We start from the raw sequence: 23,008 nt of genomic DNA on the forward strand, positions 1-23,008 counted from the left end.
ATAAAAACTCTTTGTGATGGAGAGGACTCGCCCACAGAGACTCAGTTACAATGCAGTAACTGTCCATGTGCCCTTCAGAGGAAGCATAACGGGAAGTACTACTCGGGTGTCCCTGTGCCTGTGTGCAAGAGTATACTATAAGGCTTTAATGAACAGAGTTAACTGTACGGTAGCTGATAATATGCTAGCAGCAGACCTCTACTGACGTCATATTTTTTGTTTTGCTAATGCCAGCTCTTTATCAATCCCCTTTGGGGTTGCAAAGAAGCGCATCTGGCGCAATAGTCTACCAAAGCAAGCATGTGGAGCTACCTGTTGTGGTGACCCCTTGTGGCAGGAGAGGAGCTGAAAGTCACTTTTTGAATGTCAGCACTTTACCAATTTCACACAGGCCTCAACAGCTAAAACATTTTCCTGCACGTCTCTTTTCCTGCCAGTTCTCGCCATATGTCCTTACACTTGCCCCATGATGACATGAAACATTGGTAGTGGTGCTGAACTTGTTGTAGGGTCGAAAGCATGATTCACAGACACTGTCACCCAGCACAGTGAATGATGAACTTTCCCTGAATGTGATTTGAAAGTTTCTTTTTCATTCAAATGTTGCAGCTACAAATTCCAGGGACGTAAACTCGTGTAACGCTTGCTAATTTGGAGTTGTATGGCGATGCCAGTGATGTTCTTTGGAGTCAGCACTTAATACACTGGATGACATTTTAATATTATTATCATTACTGCTGATATTAGGCACTTCCACAGGTCTCTTTGCTGTTTTATCATTAAGTCCTAACTAATCTAGTACACGGCTGAGATTGTATAAAGTTATGAATAACACCTGCAATTATATTTCAATAACTGATGTTACCAATTAGACATTTTAATACATAAAGCCCTGATATTTTGTAAAGTATAATTGGAATTCGTCCAAACGGGGCTGCATGGCGTCAATGCGTTAGCGCGGTAAGCTTGTTAAAGCGTTAGCGCCGTCCAGTCCCTCGCTAACGGAGATTTGCCACATTAATGCGGTTATGGTGTTAACGTCATTTTGACAAGATTAATGCTGACAGCACTAGTAATTTAATAAATAATCCAGCAGTAAGAAGTCGCTCATTCAGGTGTCACCTGTTTGTAAAATTTAAATAGTTTTATTTAAAAAAAGGTACTTTTAAAAGTTCTTTTTAAGGATCAGTGGAAACATTTCAGTAAGCAAGACTCAAGACGGTATCAAATTCATTTGAATAAATGTCGAGTGTCAGTGAATGTTGAGTTGTTAGGTCAGTTTCTACTGTACTTCTTAATGCTGTTGCATTAAAAAAAAAAACTTCCTGAAGTTTTATTGTATCATTGTATCATAAGAATGAGTGTAAGGGAAGTAAAGATATATCAGTCCAGACAGAAACTAAACAGGGCTTTGCTGATGTATCTGGACTCAAAGGACTACAACGAGCCTTTACCGTTAATCACATATGGATAAAAATGACAACACAATAATTGAGTGTGGGGGCCGGACTAGTAATTTCATAGAAAACAGGTTGCTTTTGTGCACGTCTGAGCGAGGAGGGCCTGGGATTCCAGGGCCTGGAAGGAGAAGAGCTCTGAAGAGAGGCTCACGGACCTGCCTCTTTACTATATGAGACAGCTCCAGCCACAAACAGACAAGGTTGTGTTTGGAAATATGTCCTGATCCCAGACACAACAAGTCTTTTTAAAGTGAGCCACACCCAGTCAACTGCTACTTCAACTGTACTCCATTCAGCTTCTGGGAAGAAGAGGAATACAAGAAGCCGATTCCTTAAAAGAAACCCACATGGATCAGGGAAAAGGATTAACACATCTCTCTTTTTTTTTATTAATATAAAACATTACATTTTTTACAGAAGCAAAAGAGAAAAAAAAAGAGTAAAATGTTAAAAGAAATGTGCCAAAGTGTAAAGTTTAACAGTAAAAGGGATTGTCAGGAATGATAAAGAGGGGCTATGACTTAAGACGTTGGGTGAAACAGAGAGATTTATAAGATTCAGCCAGACACAGAGCACACGAGCCACTTAAAGTCACTATGGAGTTTGCAGCGAGCCATAAAAATGACAGAGCACATGCATACAAACAGGCAGTGCGCTTTAACTAAAGAAAAGCGTCCCGTGTCTACTCTATAAAAGTGAAATCCAGACGAGGCTTTTTTAGAGCACGACGTTTACTGACATACCCCCAGTTCTGCTGGTGTAAAGATACTTTAGATATACCAAACACTGCAAAGACCACTGAGAAGAGGAACTGTGTGACTGCTGGGACTTTATCATCCTCTCTTAATAATGCATTATCAGGGATTGTAACATCTAGTCCTTTTACTGAATCAGAATGAACTATTAAAGTGGCTGGCACTTTGGACAGAAGCTCCTGTATTTTTTGTTAGTGGTAACCTCCATCATAGTTAATAGTGTATTTACATTTACTGACATAAAAAGTAAGTTCAGGTTTTTGTGAGGGTTTGGTTACTCAAAACGCTTCTCCTGCCAAGCATCCGTCCTGAGAAAACATTCCCAGATTGGTTGGTGAGCGGTCGCTTGCTGTTACTAAGTGAAACAGGTCTCAAAGAAATATACAAGAACGTCCTTGCCTGGTTGCCTATTGATTGTGTTGAAGACACCAACTTGTTTGCAAACACTTGCAAACTGCTTGTCGAAGCTGTAGTGAAACTGTGAACAGTGAGGCCCAAACTTCCAGAAACTACCCACCAACTAACTGAGGAACACACATTTTTCCTTAGCAACCAGAGGCTGACAACCTGTCTCTAGGACTTGTGACAAAAGTGTAATATGTGTTATAGCAGCTAAAAATGTAACTGAAAACAATAATATTGACTATAAATTCAGGTCTGTTAGTGAACTAATTATAGTTTAGAAATTTTAGGAAATATGTATTTTATAAAATTCCTTCCATTTTTTCTACTGCTTACTTGCCTCGCTTCTGTCAGTCTGCCCCAGGGCAGCTGTGGCTACAACTGTAGCTTGCCTCCACCAGTGTGTGAATGTGAGAGTGAATGAATAGTGGAATTGTACAGCGCTTTGAGGGCCCCGAAAAGCGCTATATAAATGCAATCCATTATTATTATTACTGTTCCCAACCTGGCTAAGAGACAGAATCTCTCCAGTGTGCCCTGGGTCAGGACTGGGATCTCCTCCCAGTTGAGCATGTCCAAAGCACCACGTTCAGGAGGCATCTGAGTCACATGTCCAAACCACCACAACTGGCTCCTATCAGTGCAGACAAAAATTGGCACTACCCTGAGCACCTCTGGGTGACTGAGATCCTTACCATATCTCTAAGTCTTGGCCTAGACACCCTTTAGAGAAGGATGATTTCTGCTGTCTGTATCTAAAACCGTATTCTTTCAGTCCTTTGCCAGAGCTTCATACCCTTAGCCACAGGTGAGGGGAGGAATTTTAAATCGATTGGCTTTACCTCAGCTTTCTCTTTTCCACAGACAGTAAAAGTGTCTGTATCACTGCAGATGTTGCACCAATCTGCTTGTCAATTTCCTGTTCCACTGTCTAATCTTAAGCAAGTCTATAAGACACTTGAACTCAACTCATTCCCAACTCAAAGTGGGCAATCCACTCGTTTCTATTTGAGAACCTTGGCATTGATTATTGAGGTGGTAATTCTCATGCAAACCACTTCCTACTCTCTCATTTTTTAAAATTATAACGCTCATTTGATTAAGTAACATGAAAGCAGTGTTTCTCAAGCTCTTTCGTCTCTATACAACAATACGGGGACTCATCATATCTGGTGTGTTCAAATTTAAACTTCCAACCCTAACAACTGTCACAAGACAGAGTCGGAACACTGCAGTATACCACTGAAAGCTTTAATAATACAGAGTACTGCTGGACCACACACCTAATAAATGGACACAAATGATTAAAGCTGCTTATAATGAGACCTGTAGAGAAGGGGCATGTGCCACCTTGCATACTTGGATCATAGAATGTGAAGAAATACCTGTTGCTCAGTGCTGAGTGATGTAATTATTAAAGTGTGTGGTTTCCAACACTGACCTTGTGGGTCTGATCGGCACGGTGGGTTACTGTCTTTCTTTCCTCTTCCCAGCGAGCACTGGCCTCTTTTAGCTGCTTCTCCATTGCTGTCTGCAGACGTATCGCCTCCTCCTTTGAATCACATACAGACGTCTGTAGCTCCGCAATTAGCTGTGGGCAAGAAAAGTCAGGTTTTTGACTGATCCTCAAGTGTGTGCAGGACTGACAGAAACTTAAGAGAAGTGGCAGTGACTAAATAAGATCATAACTTGGCTTGCTTGCACTTGGGAACCTTTTTTTTTCCTAGTGCAAAGTTAACTTGGAAGTTCTATGTATTTCTATGCTTATGTTTGAAACAAGCGGCATAGTAAAGCGATCAAAGAGAGAAAAGCCTGTTGCCAGAAGCAAAATGCAAAATACGTTCGCTTAACAAAATGCTGTTCTGATTCGTTTCATTTCACTGGGCTTGCAAAAAAAGACTAGTATCAGATGGAAAATGCATTTTGCATTTGCCATGGCTTGGGAAGGCAGTAACAATCACCTTGAAAGACCGCTTTTCCCAGAGTCTCGTGTCTTCTTTTTTGTTTTTTGAGACGAGACAGAAGACACAAAGAAGAGAGAGAGAAAGCGCAAGAGTGAGAAAGAAGAGGGAGTTAAAAAGAAATAGACAGGAAGGAAAAAACAACTTCCTTTTTGAAGAGCGGAGTGACTTTGTGTTGGTGAACTTGCGGTGCACACCAAGATGAAAAGGAAGTGTCTTGGCTTTGAAAACCTCCAGTCAAAATTAACATTCTATTTAAGCCACTGTCAGAGAAAGGCAGAGGAAAGATGAGAGAGTAAGAAAAAAAGAGAGAGAAAGAGAGAGGGAAGGGAGAAAGAGAAAGAGGTGAGGAGGAGGAAGGAGGGTATTGCTGCTGCTTTGGGCTAGACAGATAATTGTTTACCATGTTCAAACCCTGGAGGACTAGCCCCGCTGGAATCTGCACATTGTGTGGGAGTATGGGAGCTAAAGCGGCGCGGGTCGACCACAGACAGAAAGAGACGGCAAGGGCGAAGGGGGGTGGAGGGGTGCTAGGGAGATTAGGCTTATTTAGTCAGTGGGACAGCCACATGAAAGCAAAAAATGACACATCATTATGTGAACATCATTTCTGGTCATAATAATTATTTTGCAATATGGATTCCCTGCATTTGCTGGTCTTCAGCCCCGGGGCAGTGGCGGCACTCCAAACTAGTAAACTCAGCTGTCTGTCTTGTTACTCCTGTATATATATATTTATATACACACACACACACACACACACACACGCACGCACACGCACACACCATAGCACCTTTTTCACTCTCTGATAGGCAGCCAGGCCTTTTTAAGTCTATAATTGGTCTGGTGAGACTTGCCTATTTTCCCAGCCTGCTAGCATCTCTGTTTAGGGCTAAAGGAAGGCTTGCCTCCTCATGAACCTGAAGTATGGAAAAAAAGAAAGGAGGACAGAAACGAGTCTGTTTACCCACCTGTTTACAAACAGGTGGGTAAACAGGCTACCAGAGGAGAAAGGCTGCTCTGTAATGATACATGAAAAGAACACAAACACTTGTAAGTGCGAAAACTTGGTGGCTGATGCTTAATTTGAGTTGCCCGTTTCCTTTGATAATGATTCCAGTGATTTGACCCCGCCAGCAAAAAAACAGTGTAAACGATAGAACATTTCACTTATTGCCTCTTTGTTTGGTAACATTTCTGCCATAACTGCAGGCGTTCTCCAACAAAGTGTAGCTGTGTTAGCCCCATAAAGCCTGAAATATGAAACAATTGCCACAAAATTCTTAAATTTCATATCTGACTTTTAATTTTGCGACATTTTCTTAAAAAGTTGCTTAAAAATGCATGGTGTTATTTATTCATCACACTGATGATGTAAAAGTCTCAGAACCTCCCAAAAAACTATACCAAATATGACATACTTGTTGTTAAGTTACAGCTTTTAGGCACCAAGTATGTTTTTGGAAAAGAAAAAAAAAAAATCACGAAATTTAGAATTTTTCCAATGTATAAACAAACCAAAAGCATTTTTTTTAGGGGGGGGGGAACGCAGTGTGAAAAAATAAAGTCAGCATGAAAAGATGATGAGCTGGTCCGGATGTTTCTAAACAAGAAAAGGAAGACAGAGATTCTGGGCCGGAGCAGTGTCTAGCTGTCTGTCTGAGGTTAAATACTATTATTTTTCTATTTGTATATTCAGTACTGTGTTTTGAGCTACGAGTGCACTTGTTGCCAAACGCATTGGTCTGATTGGTCAGAACTGTTTATTCAGAAAAATCAAGCTTGGTCCAACGAAATAAATTCTGCAATTTAATCAAGTGAAATCACGAGATCTGTGTGTGTGAACAGCTGCATTAAGAATAGGTGAGTGCAAAAAATATTTTCAATGCACATAATATTTGCATGAATTTGTGTCTTCAGTCTGCGCAACCTCCCAACCCTCCAGCTTAGGCTTGAAAAGATGAACAAACAACTAAACTTATGTAAAAATGTCCACCAAAGTGGAGATAATGTATAGTGCTACTTTTGGCCAAAAGACATATCAGCATAAACACCTCATACTAACTGTCAAACACATGTGAAGGGGTGATGATTTGGGCTTGTTTGGCAGTCACAGGACCTGGGCACCTTGAATACACTTGAGTCAAATGTGAGAGTCCGAACTTCTACCTGATTCATATACTTGAAATGTGACGGGACCTTAAGAGAGCTGTGCATAAATGAATGCCTACAAACCTCAATGAAATGAAGCAACACGGTCAAGAGGAGTGGGTAAAAATTCTTCCACAAAGATGTGAGAGGCCGAAAAAGCCGTGCTGTTAAAGTTATTGCTGGTAAAGGTGGTGAGGCAGCTGAACAAACCTGATGAATGTAAGTCTTTCAACTTACCGGCTGACATTTGACTGGTGCAGCTTCGAGAGCAAATATTAATTATTATCCAAGGCTAGAAAAGATAAGGAGAATAATTGTGTGCAAATTTGAAGCCTGATAAAATGTTCTGACTTTTCAAACTGGAATGAAAAAGGGGCTGCAGAGAGTTGTGTGAAAAGCTTTTCTTTTCGCATGACCGTATTTGCCAGCTAGATATTAATTGGCCAGCAAGTTCACAAAGAAACTTCAGAGCTTTTTTTCTTTTTCCTAGAAACCAGTTGTCTCCTGCATTACTGGAAATGAATATGCTGAGAGTTGTGAAAGAGAGCAAAAGCTCTACTAACAATCAATACAGAAAAGAACCCAAAGTTTAAACAGTGCTGACACATTTCGATTTTGTTTTGATGTGAAAATGTCTCCAAAGGAATAAACCCTGCAGCTGGTCAGTAAATTCCTAAAAGGTCACAGAAAAGCACAGTAAAAGAAAGAAAGAAAGAAAGAAAGAAAGAAAGAAAGAAAGAAAGAAAGAAAGAAAGAAACAAACCCCCAACATTGTGTTTAAATAAATGAAATCATTTTACATATTAATTTCAACCTGTCCTGAACCGTGCCGCCCAGAGAACATTCCCTCCACCTCCCACCTACTTGCGGTCAGGGATAAAGTAATGATCTATCAGCACCAAGACTACCACCCACTGTAACCTGACCATTAAGTGGGCCCTGTTTAGTTCACAGGTCACCCAGGAGGACCACTCGCAGCTAGGCGCTTAACACACAGGGACTGGGTAGGAGACACTAATTAGGAGAGCTGTGTATGTATGTGTGTGTGTGCGTGCCTGATTGAAAGAACCAGAGCACAGAGACAAAAGCAGGGAGATAATATACAGAAGAATAGGATCTGCACTTCTGTGCGTATGTTTGTGTGTGTGAATGCAAAGAAACATACATATCAGGCCCCCTAGGATAATGCATGGCATGGTATGTTTTTAATTGGGCTATTAGCTATGCAGCTGAGCTCTAGAGCGATGCTCCCTGTCAGACACTGAGGGGTTAACAACTGGGGTTAGCCTTTGAGGTTCAAAGACCTCTTGTTTACATTTGACTGAGTTGCTCCAAGGGGTGGGGGGGGGGGGGGGGGGGGGGGGAAGCCTTCTTGGTTCCACCTTTACCTTTTAAAACAAAGTCGCCCAAGCCCACAACAAATGCTCAGAAATACTCACGCATATTAACATGTTTGCACAGAACCCCCTCCTTTAGCATAACCTTTATGTAACCGCTCACATCAACAGCGGTGTTGAGTTCTGCGCTCTGGGACCATCTTCTAATGTCAGCGAGTGTTGTTTGTTAAACTTATGCCAGCTCTGTGTCCCCAAACCAGAGGATTAATCACTTGTTGCTCGTCTGCGGCGGCCCTGCACCCTCCAAAGCGGGCAGAGGCTAAACTTTCGCACAGCACCCAACTCCTTTTGAAGTTGAGCATTGTGTAACCTAATAAGCTACCGTTTTTCCTCACAACATCTGCTTGTCAACCCCGCTTTCAACTCGGAGCCTCTGCCAACCAACCCGAAATGGGGGAGATTTAAAGAGGAGAAGAAAGAAAGAAAGAAAAACAACAACCTTCTCCTCCCCCTCGTCACCCTCCCCCCCAGCCTTTTTGAATCTCCTCTTTGGGTAACGAGGTGCAATTACGGCCAAATGATTGTAATATTTTAGCCTGCTACATAATCAAGAAGAAACCACTTTTCTTTTTGTAATGTAAACACTACTTAGGGTGTTTTTGGATCTTTGAACTGGTGAGGTGAAAGCTGCCAGAACTTTCTGAGACGTCGTGCTGAATGGCAACGTGTGTCCGAGGAAGTTATATCTGTTTGGACAGAAGAATTAACTCGATTTCATGTGGCCTAAGGACACAAGAAGTAATGTTAAACACATTTCCTGGATTTGAAGTGTAGCCAGGTGATGGACAGACAGGTATGGTATATGAAAAGGACTTTCACCGATATGTTTTCAAGATGTTTCGCCGGCTTAACAGTTTGCTCGGGCTGTGTAGCTCCCATGAGAGAGCCGTAGTACACTTGGGGGCCGCGGCAGCATCACACAAAGAGCTGGACTGCTTGTGTTTTTGCAACTCTTTTTCTTTTTTCTCCCCCTTTTCTAAATCCTGGTGATTGTCCTGTGGGAGGAAAAATCTCTTAAGAGAGTGCCAAGATATTTTATACCCGGGGAATTGTGGCCACTGGGGGGCAGCTGAACAAACTTAAAAGACACAATTGATATATTAATGTTTGGCAAAAGCTTCCTGGATTCGTGTCTGATCACCACATGAATGTAAGTGTAGTGGTTGCACTCATTCCAGCCCTTTCAACTCATGTGTCGGTGTTTGATTGGTGCAGCTTTCAGAGAGCAAATATTAATTCTAATCTAAGGCTAGCAAAGATAAGGAGAAGAATTGTGTGTAAATTTGAAGCCTGATAAAAATGCTCTGACTTTGGACACAGGGATGAAAGAGGGGCTGATAAAAGTCAGATAGCAAAGCTTTACAAATTTCACTCTAATATGAACTTTCGTGCTCTGGCACTGACACGAATGTTCTGCGTGCACTCTCTCGTACATTTGCGCCCGTGCACATGTGCTTAAGAGAAAAGGCCATGGCAGCTTGCAGTGTGTGTGTGTGTGTGTGTGTGTCACCACCTTTCCCCCATCAGTACATTTTGTCTGTTCCATCACATAGTCGAGTAGAAAAACAAGAATATGAAATGAAAGGGCAGAAGTGAAAACTGATTACCTGGGCAGATTTGGCAAGCTTCTGACTGTACTCCCTCTCAATCTGCTTCAGCCTGCTGTTGGTCTGCAAGGAGAAGAAGGGAGAGGAGAGTGTGAGAAAGAGATATGCAGACGGGCAGGTTGAGGGACACAAAGAGAGACAGGGTAGTGAAATTCAATCTTCCGTTAGGAAGTGCACAGAGACACATTACCCTCCCAACCTAACCATCCTCTCACACACACACACACTTTTGTGCTGACCTCTGCCTCTTGGCAGTGTGTCCCTGTTGAGCACGCCTGCGGCCCCTTGGCTCCGCGCCACTCCCAGCGCTCATGTGTGCCAGCAGGTAGCGATGGGCACAGTGCACAGTGGGCACCACTCCCCTTTGATCCCCTGCCAACAATTCATCACTTAACAAGACGAGGGGCTACGGTGAGGGGTGGGGGAATTAAAATGTTGCTGCCAATTAGCTATAGGGTAAGAAAAAAAAAAGCGAGGGAGACATTTGAGAGAAGCTGGGAAACTAAACAGGGCGGAGACAGAATAGAAGTGAATGGCGATTGTTGCTGGAAGTTTAGTGAGCGTTGCTCGTCTCTTTTGTTTTCCGTTGTTTCTCTATGGGAAGCTAGCCAGCTGGAAGCAAAGGCTGTGTGTTTCTAATGCGAGATCTTTCTCCTTTCAGCTAGCTGTGTTGTGCTGCCAGAGTTTGAATAAGAGGCTGAACTGTGGAGTGAGATAATTAGGTGTGAAGTGCTGGAATTCTACAGGGACATCAGTAGCGGCCTGTATGGACGTGGATGTGGTCCATACAAGTACTAAGGAAACACTAAGGGTTGAATTAATGGGGGACAGAGGTCATTATGTGAAGGCCAGGCAAAGCTTTTCAGTGGACGAGGATTAAACTTAAGTCTCACATTCTGCTGTAAAACTACAGAAATCAGCATTTATATGCTATATATTATTTAGACGCTTCAGTTGCTATGCCACTAAAAAAGGGGCCACAGTTTAATATATTTCTTCTTCTAAATTCCTGAAAAACACACAACTGTAAACCATCAGCCATGCAGAGATGTATTCAGAAAGTTATTCTAAACTGTAGTAAACATGATTCTCTCTCTTTTGCGCACACAAACACTTACTTGACTCTCCTGACAGCCACTGACAGACAGACAACTCATGAACAAACACTGCTCCGCTGAACACTCCCACTCACAGCCATCAACACCTGAGCTGCGTTTGGACTCCGCACCCCTTCCAAACACTTCCTGACAAACACGGCCGTCCGCTCTGAACGGACACACCTGTCACCACGGAAACACAGAGCCATCACCAAGGATACAAGCCCTGTCTTCCTGCGCCAGGACTCTTTGAGTGGCGGCCCGCTTGTCCCCAGGGGCCCTAAAGCAGCTGATGAGAGCGCGGAGGACAAAGGAGGGCGTAGGAAAGACGAGAGAATGAACTGTCTGTGCGAAAGGGAAACAAATGGAGTTCTTTTTTTTACATTTTCTGTCTCAGCTCTGCTCCATATTGTGAGTGACTCTGTTATAATAACGAATATTTGTGTATTGTTCGTGTTCTATATTTAGAAAAATTTAAAAAAAAAGATGAAAGAAGAGTCTTAAATGTATCTATTTCTCCATTTACACATAATCGTCTCTACAGTTAATTTAGGTGATGTTTATACTGCACAATGTGAGACTGTAGGTTCACATGTACATGGGTTTAAATTTACAGTGTGTAAAATTTTCACAGCTAGACCAAGATTCAAGTTGACGTCAGTAGACTGCAAAGTGCAGTAAACTGAGTTGTGTTTTCTTGCCCCTCGAACATGTTTTCAACTGCCAAGAGATCAAAAACATTAAATTTAAACTGCACCCCATAATGGCCCCAGCTGGCTGGAATGTTTCTATTACTGCTTGGAGGCGATCCAGATTCAGTCCACTGTTTACCTCAGCTGTCAATGCTGGATGAGTAGTGTCCACCTTTATTTACTCAGGAGGAAGCCGGGAATCTTTGTCAAAGGACTGTAATATAATTTGATGAGTCCGTGAAACTCACTTCTGACCCACGACAGTCACACTGAGGTGAGTTGTTGAAGATATCCTGAACTACTGGTAAGCGCTGCTATTAGCCTCTGTTAGCTGCTGCTAACTGCCTTTAGTGAAACTTTCTTTGAAGTGGACTCAGACACTTGGCGAATAAACTCTCATATGAATCTAATTAAACTGTTTATCAGAAGGAAAAAACTGAAACTGGTTAGCACTATTGCCTCAGCAAGAAGGTCCTCAGCAGGTTTTCCCTGTTTGTGTAGGTTCTCTCCAGGTACTTGGGTTTCATCCAACAGGTCAAAGATATGGGAGAGTGGGGTGAAGGTAACAGGTGATTTTAAATTGTCAATAGGTGTGAATGTGAGTGTGAATGGTTGTCTGTCTGTCATTGTTAGACCTGTGACAGACTGGCTACCTGTCCAGGATATATCCCACCTTTCACCCTATGACAACTAGGATAGGCTCCAGCCCCCCGGCGACCCTGATAAGGACAAGTGGAAAAGAATAAATAGATGGATAAGAAAGACAAGTGAGATTTTTAGGACACTCAAGTCTAACATTAGCTGGTATGATGTTAGCTTGTAACCAGCTGTTGTGGTTTAGCTATTTCTTGTCAAGCGGAGACGGAGTGTCACATGTCTAATCTGCTGACAACAAGGAGTTGTGACAACACTGGGAATAAATAAGCATGTTTATGGACATTTTTGCCCTGACTTTATATTATGAGATAAGGCTTGAGATGCAAAGGAAGAGTATGACATTTTACACAGATGCCAGTGGTGCTGTCTCTTTCCTTCGTGGTTTTGGTGAAGATGACCCCTCCCCCGATGATAAAACATAGATATGATCCTTTATAACTTCAGCCTGAAAATGCAGGTGTCTCTACATAAAATGCGATCAGTTGGAAGGGAGCTGTCCTACCTGGTCACTGTATTCAAATATAGTAAGGGAACATGGCAGCCTTCACAAACCAATGCCAACCAACTCCCATTTATTTTTAATACATTAATTATAAGTTTGAGAATGAATCAATTTGTTGGAAGATCTAATTACACACTATATATCCTTATTTTCCATTAAATGACCTCAAATTACTGACTGTACCTTTAGCATGTGGTCATACTGACACACAAACAGGCTCAGATTTTTTATAAAATCACAAAGAGCTTGCTACTAACTTATTCCTTTTACCTGAAGTCACTCGGGGGATTTCAGCAGGAAGTATTATAAAAAAGTATTTAAAAAAAACTTCAAACATTATAAACCTCTACCATCTAAACACACATAAAAATGGACAGAAGTAGAAGAAAATATGGATAGTACATGCAGTGAAAAATACCCCATTTGGACTGTGACAAATACAAAGGGAAAACAGTGCTAAATTAAAAGCCCATCCATATGTGTGTGTCTGTGTGAGTGTGTAAGAACTTTCAAAGAGAGTACCTGCGCCCTGCCAAAGGCATTTTTGCGCTGAAGGCACTTTGAGGCTGTATCAGGCTCTTCAATCGCCTCTTAATCCTAGCGGTGTGGAGTGCAGCTGCTTTGAAGTGTGTTCGTCTTTGTGTGTGTGTGTGTGTGCGCAGATACCAGTGTGTGCTAAAGAAAGTGGAAGTAGATCTGAAGGTAAGGCATGCACCGCTTACCAGGGCTTAATTAATAATCTGCAATGGGAAGCAGGCCAAACACACACATAGACACGGGCACACATGGATACATGGGCACACTTAAAAAGGATGGGGACATGAGTGGCACAAAGAAAGCGAGGGGGGGGGGACTTTCTCTCACACACTTAACGATACGCACACAAGTCACACTTATTCAAACAGACACAGCAGACAAACAGGATGCATGAAGGCCAAACACACATCCAGAGTTTGATCTGTTGCTGGAAATGAGATTTGCTCAAGGTGTGCAATCCCTTTGTTCACAACAGACGGCTGTATTCTTGCTAAAGGAGGAAGCAGCTAAGGTAAACATTTCTTAGTGTAATCATTGTAGTCACTGCATGGTAATGTTTGTGTCACAGTTTTCAGCAGTAGAAAACACATCAAATGTTCAAACTTTACTAAATTAACGAATAACGAATTTCATACATGCAAAGCATTTCAAAAAGAAGTTGGGATGTGTTTCATCACCTCTCCTTATAACAAAAATCTCAAAGTGCTTGAACTAAGGAAATCAAAAGCAAAATGGTATCCCATTCCCACAAGTACCTTTTACCTAGACTGTACCGAAGCCAATTTAACACCTGTACTTTCCTTTTTTTTCTTTGAAGCTTTGTTTTTGTGCAGAATGCAGTTTGGTATTGTTTTACTGAAATAAACAATGTCCACACTGAAAAAAAGCTACTGTGGATGACTGCGTAGCTTCTCCCCCCAAAAAAGGAAAAAGCATATTGTTGGAATATATTCCATGAACTGGAGCCTATCCTAGTTGTCAGGGGTAAGAGGCGGGGTACAAATTGGATAGGTCACAGTCTATCGTGGGGCCAACACAGCCAGACAATCATGCTCATTCACAGTCAAGTAATTTAGAATCAACCTAACCTGCGTGTAATTGGACTGTGGGGGGAAACTGGGGTACCTGGAGAGACTCTAAACAGGTACAAGGAAGACAAGCAATCTCGCTCTCTGCGACCTTCTTGCTGTGAGGCAACAGCCCTAACCACTGCACCTCTGTGCACACTACATATTATAACCCTGATGCCTTTCCCAAATATCCATCTAATGCTAATCATTATGCATTGCCAACGTCTAAACTCTTAGCACTGACAACAAGCAAGGAGCTCCATCTCACTAGAAAGAAAGTTTTCCAATTTTTGATTCTTCAGACCTCAGGAAAGTTTTCTGCTTTGCTACTATGCATGTTTGTTTTCTTTTGCATTCGTGCCACATTGTACTTATGGCAGCAAAGACAAACTATGTTCAGTTATTTTTATATGAGTTCCTGAGTCCATGCAATGATTTATTTCTTTTTTGTTTTGCAGTACCGCCTGAGGACCAGATGGTCACAGACAGCCAATATTGGTTTTCAGCCTTGTCCCTTGTGTACAGAGATTTCTCCAGATTCCCTCAATCTTTTAATTACACAATGCACCATAGATGATGAAATTCCCAAATTCTTTGCAATATGTTGCCCAAACAGTCTTTCACAGAGAGGGGTAAACCACTCCCTATCTTTACTTCTAAAAGACTCAGCCACTCTGGGATGTTCTTTTAGCACTCAGTCATGTTACTGACTAACTTGATCCACTGCGAGACATTTCCCACTTTGTTTTTAAGCACGATGTGACTTTTCCAACTTTGTTTTTGCAAAGAATTGCTGTCAACAAGTTCTAACTGAGCATATATTTCAAAGAACTAGAACATTCCTTAGTTTCACCACTTAATTAAAAATGGGGTTTAAATATCTTGCAAATCATTGCATTTGTTTTTATTTACATTTAAAACAGCAATCCCAACTTCTCCGAAAACAAGGTTTTATTTCCAAAATCTCTTCCATCTTGGACAGGATATTGCTTCCATATGGCATTTTTCTGCGATGTGTTTCCAATCATCTCACATTGCTAAAGAGCAATTATGGTTTTCAGCATCGTCCTAAAGCTGAACTCTGACAAAAGGCACAAAACTAAAGTCAATACTTGCTTACGCAAGGATGATATCACAAGACACATCGAAAGGACACAGTGCGGACTCCAATCCAAAAAGTGGTTAGGTAAAAAGCCGGGACGTTACAGTGAGTTACAACATGTTCTCTTAATGGCTGTTGGTGGTTTAACCCTGCATACAACAAGTTGTGTACGACACGCTGGGGAGCAGATTTGTGGGGGTTCGTTTGTTGAAGGAAAGAAAGCGATTTCAAAGAGAAGCTTTTCTCCATTGCTCCACAAAGCCTTCAGTTTTAGTGGCAGCAGTATTTGTAAGCATTCAAAACGATTCTCTGTTCACCGCGCATGACTCTCATAACAATTTGAGTTCAATCTGCTAGTGAGGGAGAGCTGGGAGATGTTATTTGCTCGTTTGTCTGTAATCATTGCTGTCTTGCTGCGCTCGCCTGTGTATCTGCGTGTGCGAGAGAGAGTTGCTGCTGTAATGACAAGAGGCTTTATTTCCATTTCACAGTTTGCCATCACTGCCTGTCAGTAGTGATTCTCTTCATCCCTGCTGCTAACTGTCAGTGCCGCTTCATACACAGCACAGAAATAATGCATCACGGGCACGCACAGGCAGATAAACATACATCAAATACGCAGACACACGCAACATCCCAAATGTTCAGTGATTACACACTCCACCAGCTGGATCTTTATAACAGAAAACCAATTATATCCTTTTGCCATCAGTGTGAAAGGGATTAAAATCTAACCTACATCTTAAGGCTGGGATTAAAAAAAAAGAAGTTTGAGGATTTAAACGCTTCGAATGCTGAATCAGATGCTGAAAGTGTCTCAGTCATGCTTTCTGTGCCCAGATTTGTGTGTTAACTGTTCACAGGCATTGGTCTTAACTTGAGTTGACAGTCAAGCTGTGACTTAACACAAGAACACGCAGAATCGTCTCAGTTATTCACTGAAATCTCGCAGAGTCGCAATGAAATTCGGTTTAGACTTCTCTGTGTAGGTACATCTCTATTTATGTCTTCAGTGTATTTTGGATTGATGTTACTGATGTTAAGGTGCAGCATGATTTTCAGTTGAACTGAGAGATTTTCCCCTTCGCTACACACACACACAACTAAAAAACAACAACATAGTGGTGTCCCACTTAAAACTCCACTTCAAACCAAAGTGTAATCTATAGCGTGCAACAAGATGGGAGCTGCCTGACGCCATGTTTTAATGCGATTGGAAAAAAGTGTGTCGCTTCCCTCCCTCCTCTTGGATGACTTCAAAAAGTGAGCGAGGGAGCTGTGTGATGTTTTTTTTTTGGGATGGCAGAGCTTTTACTTTGACTCTTTCATCTGCTGGGTGACTCACTCGCTCGCTCTCTCCCTCCCTCTCCGCCGCCGGGCCCGATGGTGCACTGAGGAAACGAGGAGCTCGCAGAGATCCGGGCATGCGCGCACGGAGCTGTGATGCCAACATATACCAATGGAAGGCAAATCCAAATTTAGCCAATAATCTGCACAAAACATCTTAAACTTTACCCTCCACCCCTCCCCATAAAATCAGACCCCTTGCCTTGCCCCTCCAATCTCTTTGTCTCCCGGTTAGTCTGTCAGTGTGAGGTGAATGTGGGCCCTGTTTGATCATCCCCCAGCCACTGGTTTTCTCCTCCTCGCCTAATCCATGACCGACTGAATAATATGATTTGGTATATCTCCAAATGGCAGAGGACCAACCTAATAAGTCAGCAACGACAGGAGGCAAGAGAGAAGAACGAGACGTAGCTATGACAAATACAATGACAACAACCTTGTACCACCATCTTCCGGCTGAGAGAGAGAACAGTAAGCTCTCTGGAGGTCAGGATCAGAGCTAGAAAGAATGAATGGCTTCACGTGGATAAAATATGAACGAATGTATTAAAAACCAACCAACCAAACAAAAAATTAAACAGCTATCACATCTTTCTGAGTCGCGACGTGGAAGCTGAGACTTGTCTATAGTTTTAGCACCAAAAGACTGTGTTCTCCAAAGAAATGAGACATTTATGGACCAGTTTATGGCTGATAAACACTCATAATAATGATGATAACAAATGCAGTCCTCTAAAACACCACCGGTGGAATATTTCTGTGGCTCACTGTCACGTTAAGATATGCTTCACGCTTGCAAAAATTATAAATCTTTTACCTCAACTGCTATTCTGTTTGAGCAGATTTCTTTTCTCACGTTTTATGCAGTAAGCTGCTAATTTCCTACAGGCACGCAGAAAACGGGCACGTAAAGATTTACACAAACATTTTAAATAAAGAAAGCCAAAAAAAAAGTCTGCCAATTGGAGTTGTAAATTCTCTGAAAATTAGGAAAATCAGCCGTGTGCTTGTTTTGTACTAAAAGCATCTTGGGTGGTCTGATCACAAGTGCACGGCTCTAAATATGGATGGGAATGCAACACAGTGAAGGCACATCAGGATCCAAACAGTCAAACCACATTCGGTCAGGGGTGCATGCGTCCACACATGGAAAGTTGTGTGAAAGCAGATGCGCGCACGGCCACATAAAAGTCTGCACAGTCAGCGTAGTGCACAGCACAACAAACAAAACTTATATACACATGAATTCCTTGGTGCAAACAAATTTTTAAAAAGGTTTTCAAAGTTTGTAGCCAAGCTGAAGCACCCAAGGCCTGCAGAAACCCTGTTCTTCAGATGTAATACTGAAAACAAAAGAAAAACCTCATTTTAAAGGGATTGCAGCAATTTTCTACAAATTAAAATGAAATGTGAGTGTAGATCTGTATACGCTCTCTTAAGACTTGAAAGTATATGAAAATCATTCCAGCTAAAATGATTTCTAAAGGGAAAGATTTGGAATCAGGGATCAGATATCAATAATGTGTCGAACTATTTAGTTCAGTTCTGTGTTATTCTATCTTTATATCACCAAATAATAGCAGGAGCTAGCAGGTGAGCTAACATAGAGGTCAACAAGTAGCTCTGCTATACCACCAGCTTTTCATTATATGTGTGCAAAACTGTAACACCTAACAGCAAATCGTGGTCAAATCAGTTGTCATGACTGAAAAATACCGGCAGCGGCCAGTGCTAAAAATCAGCCTCACAGCAGACACACCTTTGGTATCAATTTTAAAATCCTACATCGCCTTGCTGTTAAGTTATCGCATTCACAAGATTTTCAGAAAACCTGAAAACTAGTCCAATATTTTTAGTAGATGCACTTATGTTATTAATTTCAAACTCCTCAAGTTATCTCATTCTCAAATTTGGGTGTCCATGTCATTGGCCTGCCTGTTTGCCCAGCAGAGTGACAATAATACCCCATCAGCCTTTTATGTCCGAGGGGTAAAAAACACAGTCACTACTGCTTTGAAAGGAAACGACTCTAATGCAAATAAATTCACAGCACCTGATAAATAGCGCCATTACACTTTTACATTTATTATTGTATTCACTTTAGTTCACAAAAAAAGTTCAGTAAATTAATATTCTTTGATGTTTTTGGACAATTTATGTTACGAAATTAGGAGATCAATGTTCAAGGCTGAGCCTGATGTTGCCTTACGTGTAAAACAATGATTCCCAGTCACCTTCTCAGACGGGAGAATACACCTTATTATACTTATTATACACTGAATATCAGATGCGAGCTTGGTATCAGCAGAAAGGTATCTGTATCAGACTGAAGGTTGAAGAAGTCGGATTATATATCCCTGCTTTGTATGAAAGATATTCTCAATTCCTAGCTGTTTGCAGTTAACAATGCAAAATAAATAAATAGATAAATACTGGCGGCTGCCAGTGTTACCTGGCAGTATAATCTTTAGCTGGTTCTTTAAGTTTAAGTTCTAAAATACCAGATCATCTCTTAGCAGGTTAAAAGATGTTCCACGCTTATTGTTTAATGTTAAAAAAATGAGCATGAAATATCTTTTAAATCCTCTGCGATCAAATTTTGCCCTGACCTGAAAATCCATACAGTTTTAGCAATTTAACAGCAGAGGGGTTATTATCATTCAGCCTGAAACAGTGGTGTACAGATTATACTGCACCATTGAGAAACCTGGGGAATAGAAAAGGGATGAATTGAACTAGGGTAGCATGGTGGTGCAGTGGTTAACACCACAACAAAAAGGTCCTGGTTTGAATCCACCATCTGGCTGAGTCCTTTCTGTGTGGAGTTTGTATGTTTTCCTCATGTCTGCATGGGTTCCCTCCAGGTACTCTAGATTCCTCCCACAGTCCAAAGACATGGAGTTAGTTGGGTTAGGTTAACTGGTGACTCTACATTGCCCATAGCTGCAAATGTAAGTGCAAATGGCTTTCTGTCTCCGTCTACAACACACTAGTGACCTGTTCAGGGTGTTGGATAGGGGGGTTACAAAGAGAAGCCTCTTCTCTCAAAAAAGAACATCTCAACACAGCACAGGTTTGTAAAACCAGATCTGAACAAACAACCAGATTTCTGGAACAATGTCCTTTGGACAAATGAGAATAAAGTAGAGATGTTTGACCATGATGGACAGCACTATGTCTGGGGATATCAAAACACAGCATATGAGAACAAACAGCTCGTACCTATTGTCGAGCACAGCACTGGAGGGGTGATGACTTGGGCTTATTTTGCAGGCACGGGACCATGAATTGATCTGTATGCCAAAGTATTCTAGAAAAAGACGTGCGGCCATCAGTTTGGCCCAGAGTGGATCATGCAGCCTCAGCATGATTGAAATGCTGTGGCATTTAGGAGAGCTGTGCATAACTGAATGCCCACATACCTCAATGAACTGAAAGCAAGACAATAAAGAAGAGTGAATGAAAATTCCTCCAAAAAAATTGAGATTAATAAAGTCATACAGAAAATGATCACTTCAGTTATTGCTGCTAACTGTGGTTCTACAAGCTGCTGACTAAAAGGATCTGATTAGTTTTTTCTGCTTCTGCATTTTCACTTAGCTTTTGTTGAATAAAAAAAACATTGCAATAAAATATGTGTTGCTGTTCACCTGAGGTATTTAAATTAGTTTGGGACCTGCTAAGGACCTGATTATTAAAAAAAAGAGAAGTCCTGGTATGTAAAACCTTGGAATTGAAATAGGGTGCACTTTCTTATTTTCATCACTATAAAAGGCTTATACATTTGCAGCATCGCGCCAGTGAGCGAAAACACAAAACAAAGCCCCAGTTCCAGTTAGGGGATACAGTCTCATTCACCTTCTGAAGCTAGGTAGCTTTCAGAGGAAAACCTCTCAGGTTAAAGTGAAAAACGTCCTTGAAGCAAACAAAAACACCTGTGAAACTAAAGAGACCAATTGGAAGGCACAGGCCTACATGGTGTAGCTGTCTGATGCTCAGCCTGTGTGCGCCTGTGTCAGAGGATGACTGAGCTCTGTAGTGCCTTTCATGTCATGGACATCACATGGGGCACAGCTAGGGGGAAACTAGTGCAGTGACAGGAAGCAGTGGTTGGCTACTGCATGCCAAAAAGCTGCTTTCTCATTGGCTGACTTTGCCTTCAGGTAATTTTGTCACACTCGGTTAGTTTTTGATGAAATGCCCCGTTCCTTTGATGTGGGGTGCAAGTGTGCATGCACATGGACACTACCCTGTGCATGCACACACAGTCCTTTTCTACTACTTACCCATGGAAAGCTTTTTTTCTCCTTCATTTTTAATGTACACGTGTTGGTTATACCAACAATTAAAATAATATGAGAAAGAAGCTGGTGTATGTCATACAGATGCAACAAGGAAACTCAACATGTCTCTGTATTTATGCGCCCTCTCTTTTCTACCGGTACACACTCATGCAGATATAGTCAGGTCCACACAACCATATTAGACAAAATTCACACATCTAACCTCTTCTTGCAGTTCAAGGTGCTTTACTCTCCAGACTAAAGGTGAATATAAATTTTAATTTCCAAATTTCATTAAATTCCTATCAAACCTGAAGCCTCCTGATCTTTTGTCTTTCATTGTCTCAGAACTCTTGGCTGTATTAGCAAGCAAGGTGTGGCTATACATGGATATATACAGTTGTGTGGGGTGAAGACGTCCAACATAAAGACCTTTTCTCCACTAGACAAATGTCAAACTTCATATCCCTATTAAGCACCAGGTGGGGGGATTAATTAGGCATATTACCGTGATCACGACTACATTGTAATGCAGTGTAGTATTCTGATAATATCTTATTGTGGGGTGTGGGGTGAGTTCAACTTCTACTAAGCACTGAGTGCAAATATAGCTGGTGTTTGACAAGAACCTGTTCATATGCATGTGGTAAGAAACTGTGCCTCCAAGCTGCTTAGCGAAGGCTTCTGGTTAAAACTAACTATTTACAGAAAGCACAAACATTATAAGTCTTGCTAGAGCTTGAAGGAAGGGTTAAAGATATCGGTGAAGACTGAGAGAGAGAGGGAGAGACAGAGAAATGGAGGGTGGAGGTGTAGGGTAGAATAAAAAAGTCAAATAAGGAGGTGGTGTGCGTAAGAGGCAGGATTCATGCTCACTGTAGCCCAGAGATGAGGCGTCTTTATCAGGCACAGAAGCGGCTTCACAGACCCCTCAGTGCAGAATAGAGATTGAGAGGTCTGGGGCTGTGTGTGTTCACACATGTGCATGTATGTGTGTACACACACACACACACTAGCAAAGATAAGCTTCAATAGCATCCAGTCTAACACACCTCCACACACCTTTTCCTGAGCCTGCTTCCATCACTTTTCCTTCTCTCCTTTCCTTTTTGGTGATCAAATGCATTGAACTATCTCAACGTCTGATCTTATCTCCTCTGATTTCCTGCTTCTCATCATTTCATTCCAGAAGCTTTGCCCGTCTACTCCCAGAACCTCCACCAAAACACCGCTCCCCCACATCCCCCCCTGTATCCATCGCTCTCCCTTTCTGTCTCTCCCTTAAACGCACGTGTCTTTGATGAGAATCCATTCATGGATTTAATGGATTTCTCTTGCCTCTTTTTTTTCTTTTTTCAGAATCTGGGAGATGGGTTAAAAAAATATATAAATATATATATATAAAAAAGAGGGAAAGCTGGCCTGCTCAGCCTCTGCTTCCAAGAGCATGGTGGACTGCAGAGGACAGCATTTCTGTCTGCATCAAAAGAATGAGAAATTTTCAGCTTACAAAACAGGGCGAACGAGTCAATATGGATCTGAGGTCTGGCTGACTTCAATTGCATGTGGGAAAAAAAGAAACAGGGTGTAAGAAATAGTAAAAGTTTTCCCTGCCCACTGCAAAGTCAAACTTGGAGACAGATAAGAAAGTACAAAAAAAAAAGGAAAGTAAGATGTTCAACCTTTGGTGAATCTTTTTTGAAGAATCAACGTTGAGCTGACAAAAAGGATGGAGAAATCATTAATCTCTTCATGAAAGTGAAACTAGCGCATTGCTGATAGTGTTATCTGTCTGAGTTCAACGCAGCTTTGAATCCACTCCAGACTGCCCAGCAACTGTGGGTCATTTTTTTTCTTGCGTACATAAAAGACCAAAGACACACAGAGGAATTAAAGCGGGGCCTAAAAGATAAAACAACTTTTAGCTGAAAAACAGCCTTCGCATATCCAAAAGGGACTGATAGTAAATAGCGTGAGTTCTTCAAATA

General features: G+C 41.6%; 1 protein-coding gene across 7 annotated transcripts in view; it reads right to left on the minus strand.

Annotated features, from left to right (window-relative positions):
* cep112 (centrosomal protein 112) overlaps window positions 1–23,008 on the minus strand; it is a 134,684-nt gene that overhangs the window by 26,361 nt on the left and 85,315 nt on the right. For all 7 annotated transcript variants that reach the window (XM_086289154.1, XM_086289151.1, XM_086289153.1 and 4 more), the window contains 2 exons: window positions 9,734–9,796; window positions 4,059–4,208 (listed from right to left, as the gene is read on the minus strand). In XM_086289154.1, the coding sequence (XP_086145280.1) occupies window positions 4,059–4,208; window positions 9,734–9,796 (213 nt within the window). The remainder of the gene's footprint in view (window positions 1–4,058; window positions 4,209–9,733; window positions 9,797–23,008) is intronic.

Source organism: Aulonocara sp. 'chitande type north' Nkhata Bay, linkage group LG4 (genome assembly GCF_057382095.1).
Source record: "Aulonocara sp. 'chitande type north' Nkhata Bay isolate Kocher_YH1m ecotype deep benthic linkage group LG4, A_spYH_male_GT1.1, whole genome shotgun sequence".
NCBI lineage: Eukaryota > Metazoa > Chordata > Actinopteri > Cichliformes > Cichlidae > Aulonocara > Aulonocara sp. 'chitande type north' Nkhata Bay.